Genomic DNA, 12,285 nt, shown 5'->3' on the forward strand with positions numbered 1-12,285 from the left:
TCCGTGAGGTTACAAAGACTGGGACACAACTGAGCAACTGAACTGAACGGATGAAACAGAAACAGACTCACATACGTAGAGAATAGACTTGTAGTTGCCAAGAGGGAGAGGGGGTCACGGAGGGATGGACAGGAAGTTTGGGATTAGCAGATGCAAGCTATTATATATAGGATAAACAAAAAGATCCTACTGCATAGCACAGGGAACTATATTGAATATCCTGTGATAAACCATAATGGAAGAGAGTATGAACAAGAATCACTGAACTTTGCTATACAGCACAAATTAACATAACACAGTAAATCAACTATACTCCAATAAAATATATTTTTTAATGTGTCTTTAGAGGTATTACTGATATGTTACATATGAATAACATAGGGCTTCGCAGATGGTGCTAGTGGTAAAGAACCTGCCAGCCAATGCAGGAGATGTAAGAGATGTGGGTTTGATCCCTGGGAGGGTAAGATGCCCTGGAGGAGGGCATGGCAACCCACTCCAGTATTCTTGCCTACAGAATCTCATGGACAGAAGTGTATATCACTTGTACATTATATGTACCTTGTAATACCCACTTTCCTGGCATAACAGTGCTAACGCCAGGCAACACCGTGAGGATGACTGTCTGTTCTTCCCTGGCTTCCCTCCCAAGGAGCCCCACTCAATGCTCTGCTCTCCTGTAAAATCAGACCGCCAGAGGGTCAGAACCTGCCATCCCCAGCAGAGGCCCAGCGCTGGAGGCCTCTACTGCTTCTTAATCAGACCCATTAGGTTTAACATCCAAAGGGAATAATTAACTCTTCAGTTCTGCTCCCAACAAAACATACTTTCATTTCCGTAAGGGTTCTGCTTCTTTTTCAGGAGACAATGCTTTATTCCAAGATGACTTCAAGAGTATGATTCTAGTCATCTTTCTGAAAAGCATACCAGCAGGATATCTTGCCTCTCAAATCATATCCAATAGACAAAAACTCATGTCATTTTTTAACACCATTTCCTCACACTTAGAACAGGGGTTCAGGAGCTACCTGGTCAAAAAGAATGACAAATGTCCACTACCTCTGTTTTTACAACTCACCCTCCTATTTACACACCCCTCTCTTCCTAGACAGAAATTAGGGTGGCAGAGGATGAGATGGCTGGATGGCATCACTGACTCGATGGACGTGAGTCTGAGTGAACTCCGGGAGTTGGTGATGGACAGGGAGGCCTGGCGTGCTGAGATTCATGGGGTCGCAAAGAGTCGGACACGACTGAACGACTGAACTGAACTGAACTGGTGCTGTTTAGTCACGAAGTCGTGTCCGACTCCTTTGCAACCCCATGGACTGTAGCCCTCCAGGCTCCTCTGTCCATGGGATTTCTCAGGCAAGGATACTGGAGCGGGTTGCCATTTCCTTCTCCAGAGGATCTTCCCCACTCAGGGACAGAACCCTTGTCTCTCAGCATTGCAGGTGGATTCTTTACCACTGAGCCACCAAGGAAGCCCAGGGTGGTCTGGAGACAGTGTAATTGACATTCTTTGCTTTTTGACTGCCTGCTTTCCTTTCCTCCTTTCCTGAAAACCACTGCTACCTCCATGAAGTTTCAGGAGCTGCCAGCTGCACACTGTCTTGGAGTCCTGGTGGATATGGGTCCAGGCTGGCACTGTGAAATACCACACCCCACTGGATACAGTGACTGGGCTAAGGAGAGAACACGGGACCCCAGAGAACCCATCAACGTTTTCCAGATTGGAGGTGAAAGGATAACTAGGTCTTTCCTTCACATTATAAACTGATTGTTTACAATTTACTTCAGATTGTTGCTGGCCTCCAAGCAACCTAGCTCCCCACCTCATGGAGAAAGAGAATGTGGTCCAACATACATAGGCATCCTTAAATGAGAGAAAATGGGCAGAGACAGTGAGTCCTGGAGGGCTTGGAGTCCCCTGGTCATTCAGCACTTCCTTTGCATGGTTTGGTTGTTGGCTTCTGGATTAAACAAGTTTGATTTGGAGCTTTGTGACTTACAACCAAAGGGACTGGATACAGCCATTATCAAAATAATATTCTTCTTATATTACAAGTACCTAACCTAGAAGAAATGGTTTCCCAGGTGGCACAGGGGTAATGAATCTGCCTACCAATACAGGAGACACAAGAGACGTGGGTTCAATCCCTGGGTCAGAAAGATCCGCTGGAGTAGGAAATGGCAACCCACTCCAGTCTTCTCACCTGGAAAATTCCAGGGAAAGAGGAGCCCAGTGGACTAAATCCATGGGGCCAAAAAGAGTCAGATACGACTGAGAACACAGAATACAGAAGGACCTATAGGAAGTTTACTGTCTTCGCCTGTTTTTTTTTAATTCTCCCCTATATCCTTATAGATAGAATGGGAGCAATTACTGCCATCTGAATGAGGTCTTTGCTTCACCTGGCCCCACACTGAATTTCATATCCACTTGTTCATGTCATGGTAACTTTTAGAGGATTTAATTGATTTTGACACTAAACTGCTGCTGCTGCTAAGTCACTTCAGTCATGTCCGACTCTGTGCAACCCCACAGACAGCAGCCCACCAGGCTCCCCCGTCCCTGGGATTCTCCAGGCAAGAACACTGGAGTGGGTTGCCATTTCCTTCTCCAATGCGTGAAAGTGAAAAGTGAAAGTGAAGTCACTCAGTCTGTCCGACTCTTCGAGACCCCATGGACTGCAGCCCACCAGGCTCCTCCGTGCATGGGATTTTCCAGGCAAGAGTACTGGAGTAGGGTGCCGTCACCTTCTCCGTTGACATGAAACTACTACTGTACAAAAGGCAGAGACCAGTGTATTCCAATGGATTTCTTTTATGGTTTTTTTCAATTAACTTTGATTAATCTATTGTCAAAAGAAGACAGAAATGTGTGCTTTGAGTAAATAATGCTTGTACTTCATAGACCGACTCTTGAGTCTCAAGTTACAAATGAGGTACTGAAAATGTTCAAGAGGGATTAAATAACTGGACCAAACTGGTTTACTTATTAGAGTAACTACCACCCTCAAAATTCTACAAAGGATGAAAATACTGAGCTTATTTCTTCCCTAAGGCCTATACAAATGAATACACAATTTCAGATGGTCTTTCTGTCCATCTGCCATCAATCAATTACCTTGTCTCCATCCCTAAAGTGCTCAGAAGAAAAAACATATAAAAATATTTTAATTTAAACAAATCCACTAAGATTTTGCCAAATTATTTCACTAATGACTTCTACTCAAAGTCTGTCCTCTGAATGTGATAAGATCATATCCAGGAATACAACACCCTTAAACTACAGGTTGATAGACCAAACAGATTCTATCTATGAGGATACTGAAGAGAATTCTTTTTTTGTTTGTTTGTTTGTTTTGGGGGGGATCTTAAGGTTTTTGATGGGGAAACAGTGAAAACAGTGTCAGGCTTTATTTTGGGGGGCTCCAAAATCACTGCAGATGGTGATTGCAGCCATGAAATTAAAAGACGCTTACTTCTTGGAAGAAAAGTTATGACCAACCTACATAGCATATTGAAAAGCAGAGACATTACATTGCCTACAAAGGTCTGTCTAGTCAAGGCTATGGTTTTTCCAATGGTCATGTATGGATGTGAGAGTTGGACTGTGAAGAAAGCTGAGCTCTGAAGAATTGATGCTTTTGAACTGTGGTGTTGGAGAAGACTCTTGAGAGTCCCTTGGACTGCAAGGAGATCCAACCAGTCCCTTCTGAAGGAGATCAGCCCTGGGATTTCTTTGGAAGGAATGATGCTAAAGCTGAAACTCCAGTACTTTGGCCACCTCATGCGAAGAGTTGACTTACTGGAAAAGACTCTGATGCTGGGAAGGATTGGGGGCAGGAGGAGAAAGGGATGACAGAGGATGAGATGGCTGGATGGCATCACTGACTCGATGGACATGAGTGTGAGTGAACTCCGGGAGATGGTGATGGACAGGGAGGCCTGGTGTGCTGCGATTCATGGGGTCGCAAAGAGTCAGAGACGACTGAGCAACTGAACTGAAGGTTTTTTCTTTCTTTAAACAGTCTGGTCCCGGATGGGGGCCTCTCCACCGCCCCTCTCCAGTTTGGCTACAGTTCTGAACGTCGCTCGATTTTGAGCAGCTCCACCTCGATCACCAAGATTGCACCACCTGGAATCTTTGGGGGAGCTCCCTGATCTCCATACCCCAGCTCTGATGGACTCACCAGCTTCCACTTTCCCCCCTCACACATCCCTAACAGCCCCTGGTCCCAGCCCTGGATGACCTGGCCTGTGCCCAAGGAGAAGACAAAGGGCTGGTTCTGGGGCAGGCTGCTGTCAAACTCTGTTCTGTCTTCTAGCTTCCCCATGCAGTGCGTGCGCAGGACGTCCCCTTTGCGCGATTTGATGGGACAGTGGTCTACCCGCTTCTTGACTCCGACCTGCAGCTTCCGTTTGCCCTCAGCCCCTGTGGCCATGACCACGGCGCTCAGGCAGATGGACAGTACTATCAAGACCCAGCTCAGCCTCATCTCTCTCCTCGCTGTGCCCCTGGAGTCAGAGAATTCTTTTTAAATGAAGGCCATAAAATTCAAATAGCTCCTTCTCAGGTACTTCAACATGAGGACTTTTACTTTGGAAATGGCTATTATTTCAAGTCACAGAGCCTTCTAAAGTAAATTATCATATATACCAATAAAGGCACAACAGATGTTGAATAAGTTAGCACTTATTTAAACATTATTTAAACACTTTAAACACTTATTTAAACAAATAAGTTAGCACTTATTTAAACATTAGCATTTTATATTCCTATGATGCAATTTCTTCCAAGAAAAAGAATGTCTATTATGTCCACGATTTAAAAATAAAAAATGACAATTTACAAAGTTTTTAGGAAATCTCATTTAATTAGCAATAAACCCACACAGAAATTATTTCCAAATTATACAACACAGCAGAAAAAGCACAATTATGCAAAATACAGTATATAGTATGAATATGATGAACAGAAAATGTTTTTAGTTGCTTCAAGTAAAACAAAAATTTCAGTGTGATCCTCTGACTGAAATAAACAGCTTAAGAAGAAATAGTTTAAAATACTGATGAGGAAGTTCTCTGGTGCTCTAGTGGCTAGGATTTGGTGCTTTCACTGCCATGGCCCAGGTTCAATCCTTGGTTGAGAAACTGAGGTCCCACAGGCCACAAAGTGTAGACAAAAAAAAAAATGATGAATCTGAATTTCTACTTTCCCCCCAAATAATGGCAGTTCTACACGAGCAGAAAAACTGACCAAATACTAGGAAAAAATAAAATGTCTGCATGCCGACAAATGCAGGCTTTTTTTAATTGAAATATAGTTAAATAACAATATTGTGTTAGTTTCAGGTGTGCAGTAAAGTGATTCATTTATATATATTTTTTCCGTTTATTTTCCATTACCAGTTATCACAAGATAGTAAATACTGTTCTCCATGTTTAGTAAATCCATGTTGCTTATCTATTTTATGTATATTAACTTTTTATCTGTTAATCACATACTCCTAATTTATCTCTCCCCCCTTTCCTTTCCCCGAAGTTTGTTTCTTATGTCTTTGTGCCTGTTTCTGCAGTCAAATGCTCCACCACTGAGCTATACCTCCATGTCTGTTTCTGCTTTGTATATAGATTCATTTGCATTATTTTTTAGATTCCATATATAAATGATATTATATAATATTTGTCTTTTTCTTCCTGACTTACTTCACTTAGTATGATATTTTCTAGGTCCATCCATGTTGCTAGAAATGGCAATATTCCATTCTCTTTTTATGACTGAGTATATATCCACATGTATATATATATACATATATGTCACATCTTAAACCAATCACCTGTTGATGGGTATCTGGGTTGTTTCCATGTCTTTGGCTCTTGTAAACCATGCTGCTAATGAACACTGGGGAATTAAGAGCTTTCATCTTTTCCAGATATAAGCCTAGGAGTGGGATTGCTGGATCATATGGTAACTCTATTTTTACTTTTTAAGAACCTCCACACTGTGTTACACGGTTTCCCTGATGGCTCAGGGAAGAATCCACCTGCCAATGCAGGAGACGCAGCTTCAATCCCTAGATAGAGAAGATTCCCTGGAGAAGGAAATGGCAACCCACTCCAGTATTCTTGCCTGGGAAATCGTATGGACAGGGGAGCCTGGTGGGCTACAGTCCATGGGGTCGTAAAAGAGTCGGACACGAGTTAGCAACAACAACATACTGTCTTACATGGTGGCTGCCCCAATGTACATTCCCACCCACAGCAAATGCACAGTCTTGAAGAGTCAAAGCGCTGATGCTACTAGTTTTTCTAAAACAAATAAAGGGACATCTTAATTAAAAGCATAAACTGAAGAGTAACTGAGCGCTTACCTAGTCTGATGCTCTGTGCTCGCTCGTGGAGTTGATTTACTAGTGCTTTCATCTGTTCATAGTTTTCCTAAAACAGAAACAAGGAAAAAGAGAGAGTATTCTAGGAAACCAATGAATTTTTTTTTTTTTTTTTTTACCATAATGAGGGTTAAGGAGCACAGTATTAGATGCCAACCGTATGTGGCCTCCACACTGGGCCACTTCCGTACTGAGCCAACTCCAATATACAAACTAAAAAAGTTAGTTCATGCCTCTCTGTCTTTGCTCAATGTCTTCTGCACTACCACGACCCCTCTCTAGTCCATCTATATAAATCTCACCCTCTATTTATTTATTTATCTATTTATTGGCCACCCCTCAAGGCATGTGGAAGCTTAGTTCCCTGATCAGAGATGAAACTCATGCCTCTGGCATGTGTGGAAACGCTGAGTCTTAACCACTGGACTGCCAGAGAAGTCCCTCACCATCCCCTTTTAAAGCCTAATTCATATTCCATCTCATCTCCAACTTAATTTTTGGCTACTGCCACTCATTTTAACCACTTCCTTCCTTTCACGTCTACTGAGCTTACCTCTACTTGTTTTACTTTGTTTGGGAATATAAACTCTTTGAGGGTTAGAATGCCATCTTCTTTTTCTGTCCTATCAAATACTATTGTGAGGAGACACCAACCAATTCAGAAATACTTGCTTTTACACTTACTGACAATTTACACTTAAAAATAAAGCCCAGGGGAAAACGGATCCTATTTTATGTTTTAAAAGGATCAGAGGGAAATTCCCTGGTGGTCCAGTAGTTAGGATTCCAGGCTTTCACTGCCCTGCCAAGGGCACGGATTCAATCCCTGGTTAAGGAGCTAGGATCCCACAAACCATGAGACAACGCCAAAAACTAGAAAAATAAAATCAATCTCTGAATCTGTCCACATTATGTGATTTGACAAGTGGAATGTAGGCAAAAGGGACAGTGTACCAACTGCAAGCAGAGGCTTTAAGAGGGACAAGGTACTTCCACCTCTTTCCTCTTGTGCCCCAGACTTCCATAATGAGAGGAGCATCCCACAGCTGTCACTACCCCTTCATTCTGGGTCCTGGAATAAGAAACAAGTGGAGCAGGGACTTCCCTGGTAGTCTAGTGGTTAAGAATCAGCCTTTCAAAGCAGGGGATGTGGGTTCCATCTTTGGTTGGGGAACTAAGATCCCACATGCCACAGGACAACTATACCAGTACATACCAGTGAAGACATAATGCAGCCAGAACTTTAAAAAAGAAAAGAGGGCAGCCATCAGGGTGAGCCGACATGGGCGCCTACAAGTACATCCAGGAGCTGTGGAGAAGAAGCAGTCGGACGTGACATGCTTCCTGCTGCGGGTGCGCTGCTGGCAGTACCGCCAGCTCTCAGCGCTGCCCCGCGCCCTGCTCCCCGGGCCCCACTCGGCCCGACAAGGCGCACAGGCTGGGCTACAACGCCAAACAAGGCTATGTCATATACCGGATCCATGTGCGCCGCGGGGGCCGCAAACACCCAGTTCCTAAAGGTGCCACCTACGGCAAGCCTGTCCACCACGGTGTCAACCAGCTCAAGTTTGCTCGAAGCCTGCAGCCGGTTGCGGAGGAGCATGCTGGCCACCACTGTGGGGCCGTGAGGGTCCTGAATTCCTACTGGGTGGGTGAAGATTCTACGTAGAAATTTTTTGAGGTTATCCTCATTGATCCATTCCATAAAGCTATCAGAAGAAACCCTGACACCCAGTGGATCAGCAAACCAGTCCACAAGCACAGGGAAATGCGGGGGCTGACATCTGCAGGCAGAAAGAGCCGCGGCCTGGGCAAGGGCCACAAGTCCCACCACACTATTGGTGGCGCTCGCCGTGCAGCGTGGAGAGGGCGCAATACTCTCCAGCTCCACCGCTACCGCTAATATACGTAATGGTCAAGTCACTCCATTCTTGAAAAGGCTATTGAGAAAACTCATCGTTGGTGTCAATGCAAGTTCAACTGGCCTCCAACTTCATATTGTCTACAGTTCCCATCCCTGCTCAAACCAGCCTCACAGTTCCAGACTTGCTGGGCGCCACCTGTGGTTGCCCTTACTGCCTCATTCTGCTTGTTCCATCATGTCCTCCCGTAGACTAGACTTCTGTTTCCCAGGGTGGATTTGAGTGTAGGAAATACAGAAGAGGAATTACCCCAATTCTTGGCTTGCTATCTTCATAAATGGTTTGATTCTGAAATTTAATTGCTGGTTTTCTTGAACCAATTTTTTTTTCCTTCAAGGGTCTTTAAAAAGGCCCACTTAAGTGATTTCCAGAAAACAGGCTTGCAAAACCATTTAAGACCCAAATTCCTTCTGACTCAAAAAAATCTTAAACCATATTATTTTGTGTGTGGAGGTTGTTCAACTACATAATAACAGAATAAATGTCTATTAAACCAAAAAAAAAAGAAAAAGAAAAAAGAAAAGCAACAGTGTGGACCTGAATCTAATACGGCCCTGGAGCGGAGCTGCCACGGCCGCCCCAAGTGTGAAAACTAAATACTTGTTCTTTTGAACACTAAAATCTTGGGATTGGTTGCTACTCAGCATTACTGAATTAACATCTAGCTAAAATAGATCACGAGATGACCTTGAGAAGAGGAGGCAAAGTAGCAAGAGCTAATACTTCTTGAGGGTTTATTGTACTTCAGGCACTGTCACTAACTGCCTTGATAAATGAAAATACACCTAATCATTAATGCCACAACACAACTGAGGCACAGAGAAGTAAGAAATTCGTCCAAGATCACTCAGCTAACAAGCAGTAGAATTAGGATTTTAAACCAAAGCTCTAGAATCTTGTTCCTAAAGTACAATGCCTCTTCTGCCCACTGAAAGGGCCACTGTTAACATTTCCTCCAGGTTTTCCCCCTCTATGGAAAAATGTTCCTTGTTTACTTTTAAATATATATGAAATACTAAACCAGTGTTTTTTCCACCACAGCACAATTACTTCCCTATTCTAATTACTAGCACACAGACTAAACCAGAACATAAAACATTTTACACAGAGAAAGAAATTATAATCTCAGGCTCACACTCCCTAACCCCTGACTAGCAGCTGCTTATCAAAGACATCAGCCCAGACCTGACCTCAAAAAGACGGCAGACCGATAAGCTCCAGGAGCTCATTCCCTCACAGAGACATCACAGAACAACCCCAAACCTTACAGGAGCTCTGGAGAACACTCAGAGGTCCACAGCAATCAAGAGAACACACCACGAAGAAGTCACATTCGATGCGGCGGGAAACCCATTCTCTACCCTGCTGCCCTGCCGGTTATTCTGCCACGTTGACAGTATCATGCCACTTCTCTACTTAAATGCCAGCAAAGAGACTGCAAAGGGACATCAAAATGTGGCTCCGGCACATGGCTTCCCTCCTTTACCTGACCACGTAAGCAATCCCATCTACCCCATGAACTCCACACCCTGGCCAGGACTTCCAAGTTCTCACTCCCACTAACTGCCTTCATAATTTAGAACCTATGTTCTCATGACTTCTTTTGGTTGAATAGCCCCATTCTCCACCCTGAACCTGGACAGTTCTTACTCAAGAGCCAACTCACTCATTACTTCCTATCTTTCTGCAACCACTTTCTAAGCTTTAGACACCCCTCATCACAATGCACTGCTTTCTTGTCTGTCTCCCCGACAAAAATATGATTCCATTCTTGCACATCTATTCCAAGTACCTAAATAGTGGTTTCCCTGATAGCTCAGTGCCAAAGAATTGACGCTTCTGAACTGTGGTGTTGGAGAAGACTCTTGAGTCCCTTGGACTGCAAGGAGATCCAACCAGTCCATTCCAAAGGAAATCAGCCCTCGGTGTTCTTTGGAAGGAATGATGCTAAAGCTGAAACTCCAGTACTTTGGCCACCTCATGCGAAGAGTTGACTCATTGGAAAAGAGTCTGAGGCTGGGAGGGATTGGGGGCAGGAGGAGAAGGGGACGACAGAGGATGCAATGGCTGGATGGCATCACTGACTCGATGGACGTGAGTCTGAGTGAACTTCAGGAGTTGGTGATGGACAGGCAGGCCTGGGGTGCTGTGATTCTTGGGGTCGCAAAGAGTCGGACATGACTGAGCGACTGAATGACTGAACTGAACTGAACTGAACTGATAGCTCAGTTGATAAAGAATCTGCCTGCAATGCAGGAGACCCCGGTTCAATTCCTGGGTCGGGAAGATCTGCTGGAGAAGGGATAGGCTACCAACTCCAGTATTCTTGGGCTTCCCTTGTGGCTCAACTGGTTAAGACTCCGCCTGCAGTGAGGGAGACCAGGGTTCGATTCCTGGGTTGGGAAGATCCCCTGGAGAAGGGAAAGGCTACCCACTCCAGTATTCTGGCCTGGAGGATTCCATGGACAGAATAGGCCATGCAGTGGTAAAGAGTGGGACACTACTGAGCGACTTTCACTTTCACATAGTGCCTAAATCACAATAACCATTTAATGTTTCTGAATGAAACATTCTCCCTTGATCTCAGGAAATCTAAAAACTTCTTTAAGTCTCTCACTGGATATTGTTTCTGCCTCAGTCTGATCTTCTTTCAACCTATTTGCTTTTCCAAAGGAAGGAATTATTTAATATGTCTTTTCTGGGGACTTCCCTGGTGGTCCAGAGGTTAAGAATCTGCCTGCCAATTCAAGGGACACAGGTTTGATCCCTGGTCCGGGAAGATCTCACATGCTGAGGGGCTACTAAGCCCATGTGCCACAACAACTGAAGCCCACGGGCCCAGAGCCTGTGCTCCGCAAAAAGAGAAGCCACTGCAAGGAGAAGCCCACACACTTCAACTAGAGAAAGCCCACTAGCAGCAAGGAAGCCTCAGCACCGCCAAAAATAAACAATTTTTTTAAAAAATAAATAAAATAAAATGTATCTCCTGAGAGTTATCTGCACAACTTAAACGTTATCTGTATAGGCTTAGAAACCATGGGATAGACTGAAAATTTCCAGCTGATATTTCATAAACCAGGAGTTGATTGTGTGACCTGTGGCACCTCCAAATTCCAAGAGGAGTAGATTGTGTGACCTGTGGCACCTCCAAATTCCAAGAAAAGCTATTTAAATACAAGTATTTTCCATTAACATAACCAACCATCTCAAATATAGGGTTAGCTGTGTTCGGCCAGTGGTTCCCAAAGCTAGCTGCCTCCAAGGCCTTTGCCCCTCCTCACCCCCAACCTAATTAACCATGCAAACACCAGGACCCCACCCTGGAAGACCAAAACGGCCCAGGGTGAGGCTTAAGGCGGCTGTAACTGGAACAAGCTCCCGGAGAACCACTGGCTTTGAGAACCACTTATTTTAAAGATACAAAGGACAGTGCCAGTGCTAAAAGTGAACTAAAATGTATCTGATTTGTTTTCTTTTTCAAACTTCACGACCTCCTAGTGCGTCCCAGAATCATGACTGCGGATCCAGAGAAAAGAGGAGCTACTCTTAAAAGTAGCCTACCCTCTATGCTTCCCAGTCCGGCCAACACCTTGTCCCGTCGTTGAAGAGGAATCACTGACCCGGGCCGCTCACCCACCCTACCTGGTAGATGGCAGAGCTCGAGTCCGGTTGGGTGCCCAGGGTAGCCACGGAGTCCCCATGATAGGAACGCAGCGCTGGGGCAGCGGCGCGGGCGCACGGCCGCAGGGCTAATCTCAGAGCGGCCCACATGGCAGCAGGCACAGAGGCAGGAAGCTGCGTGAGAGAGCGGCCTGCGCCGATTCGGAGCCGAAGCTTCCCCCGCCAACTCCTCGGCTTCGGGATACACCTCGGCCCAGATCCTTGCTGTCCCAACTCGCCTGAACCCTCCGGGAGTCTCCGGTAAGCCCAGGCACGTGTCGGCGAGCGCGGCCCCTGATTGGTCG

General features: G+C 44.9%; 2 protein-coding genes and 1 pseudogene across 3 annotated transcripts in view; 1 reads left to right on the plus strand and 2 right to left on the minus strand.

The window, feature by feature from the left end:
• MCCC2 (methylcrotonyl-CoA carboxylase subunit 2) overlaps window positions 1-12,285 on the minus strand; it is a 78,083-nt gene extending 65,798 nt beyond the window's left edge. Inside the window, exons 1-3 of one of the 2 annotated variants that reach the window (XM_055554501.1) lie at window positions 11,963-12,094; window positions 7,615-7,707; window positions 6,381-6,447 (exon numbers count right to left, since the gene is read on the minus strand). In XM_055554501.1, the coding sequence (XP_055410476.1) occupies window positions 6,381-6,447; window positions 7,615-7,626 (79 nt within the window). In that variant the 5' untranslated portion in view covers window positions 7,627-7,707; window positions 11,963-12,094. Of the gene's footprint in view, window positions 1-6,380; window positions 6,448-7,614; window positions 7,708-11,962 lie in introns of both variants that reach the window. The other variant, XM_055554500.1, reaches the window with a different exon arrangement.
• Window positions 4,058-4,526, minus strand: LOC129632797 (peptidyl-prolyl cis-trans isomerase FKBP2-like). Its single transcript, XM_055554502.1, has one exon. It carries the CDS (start codon window positions 4,503-4,505, stop codon window positions 4,083-4,085), a length of 423 nt encoding a protein of 140 aa, XP_055410477.1. The 5' UTR covers window positions 4,506-4,526; the 3' UTR covers window positions 4,058-4,082.
• Window positions 7,681-8,301, plus strand: LOC129632796 (60S ribosomal protein L15-like; annotated as a pseudogene).

The sequence above is a fragment of the Bubalus kerabau genome, chromosome 18 (genome assembly GCF_029407905.1).
Source record: "Bubalus kerabau isolate K-KA32 ecotype Philippines breed swamp buffalo chromosome 18, PCC_UOA_SB_1v2, whole genome shotgun sequence".
NCBI lineage: Eukaryota > Metazoa > Chordata > Mammalia > Artiodactyla > Bovidae > Bubalus > Bubalus kerabau.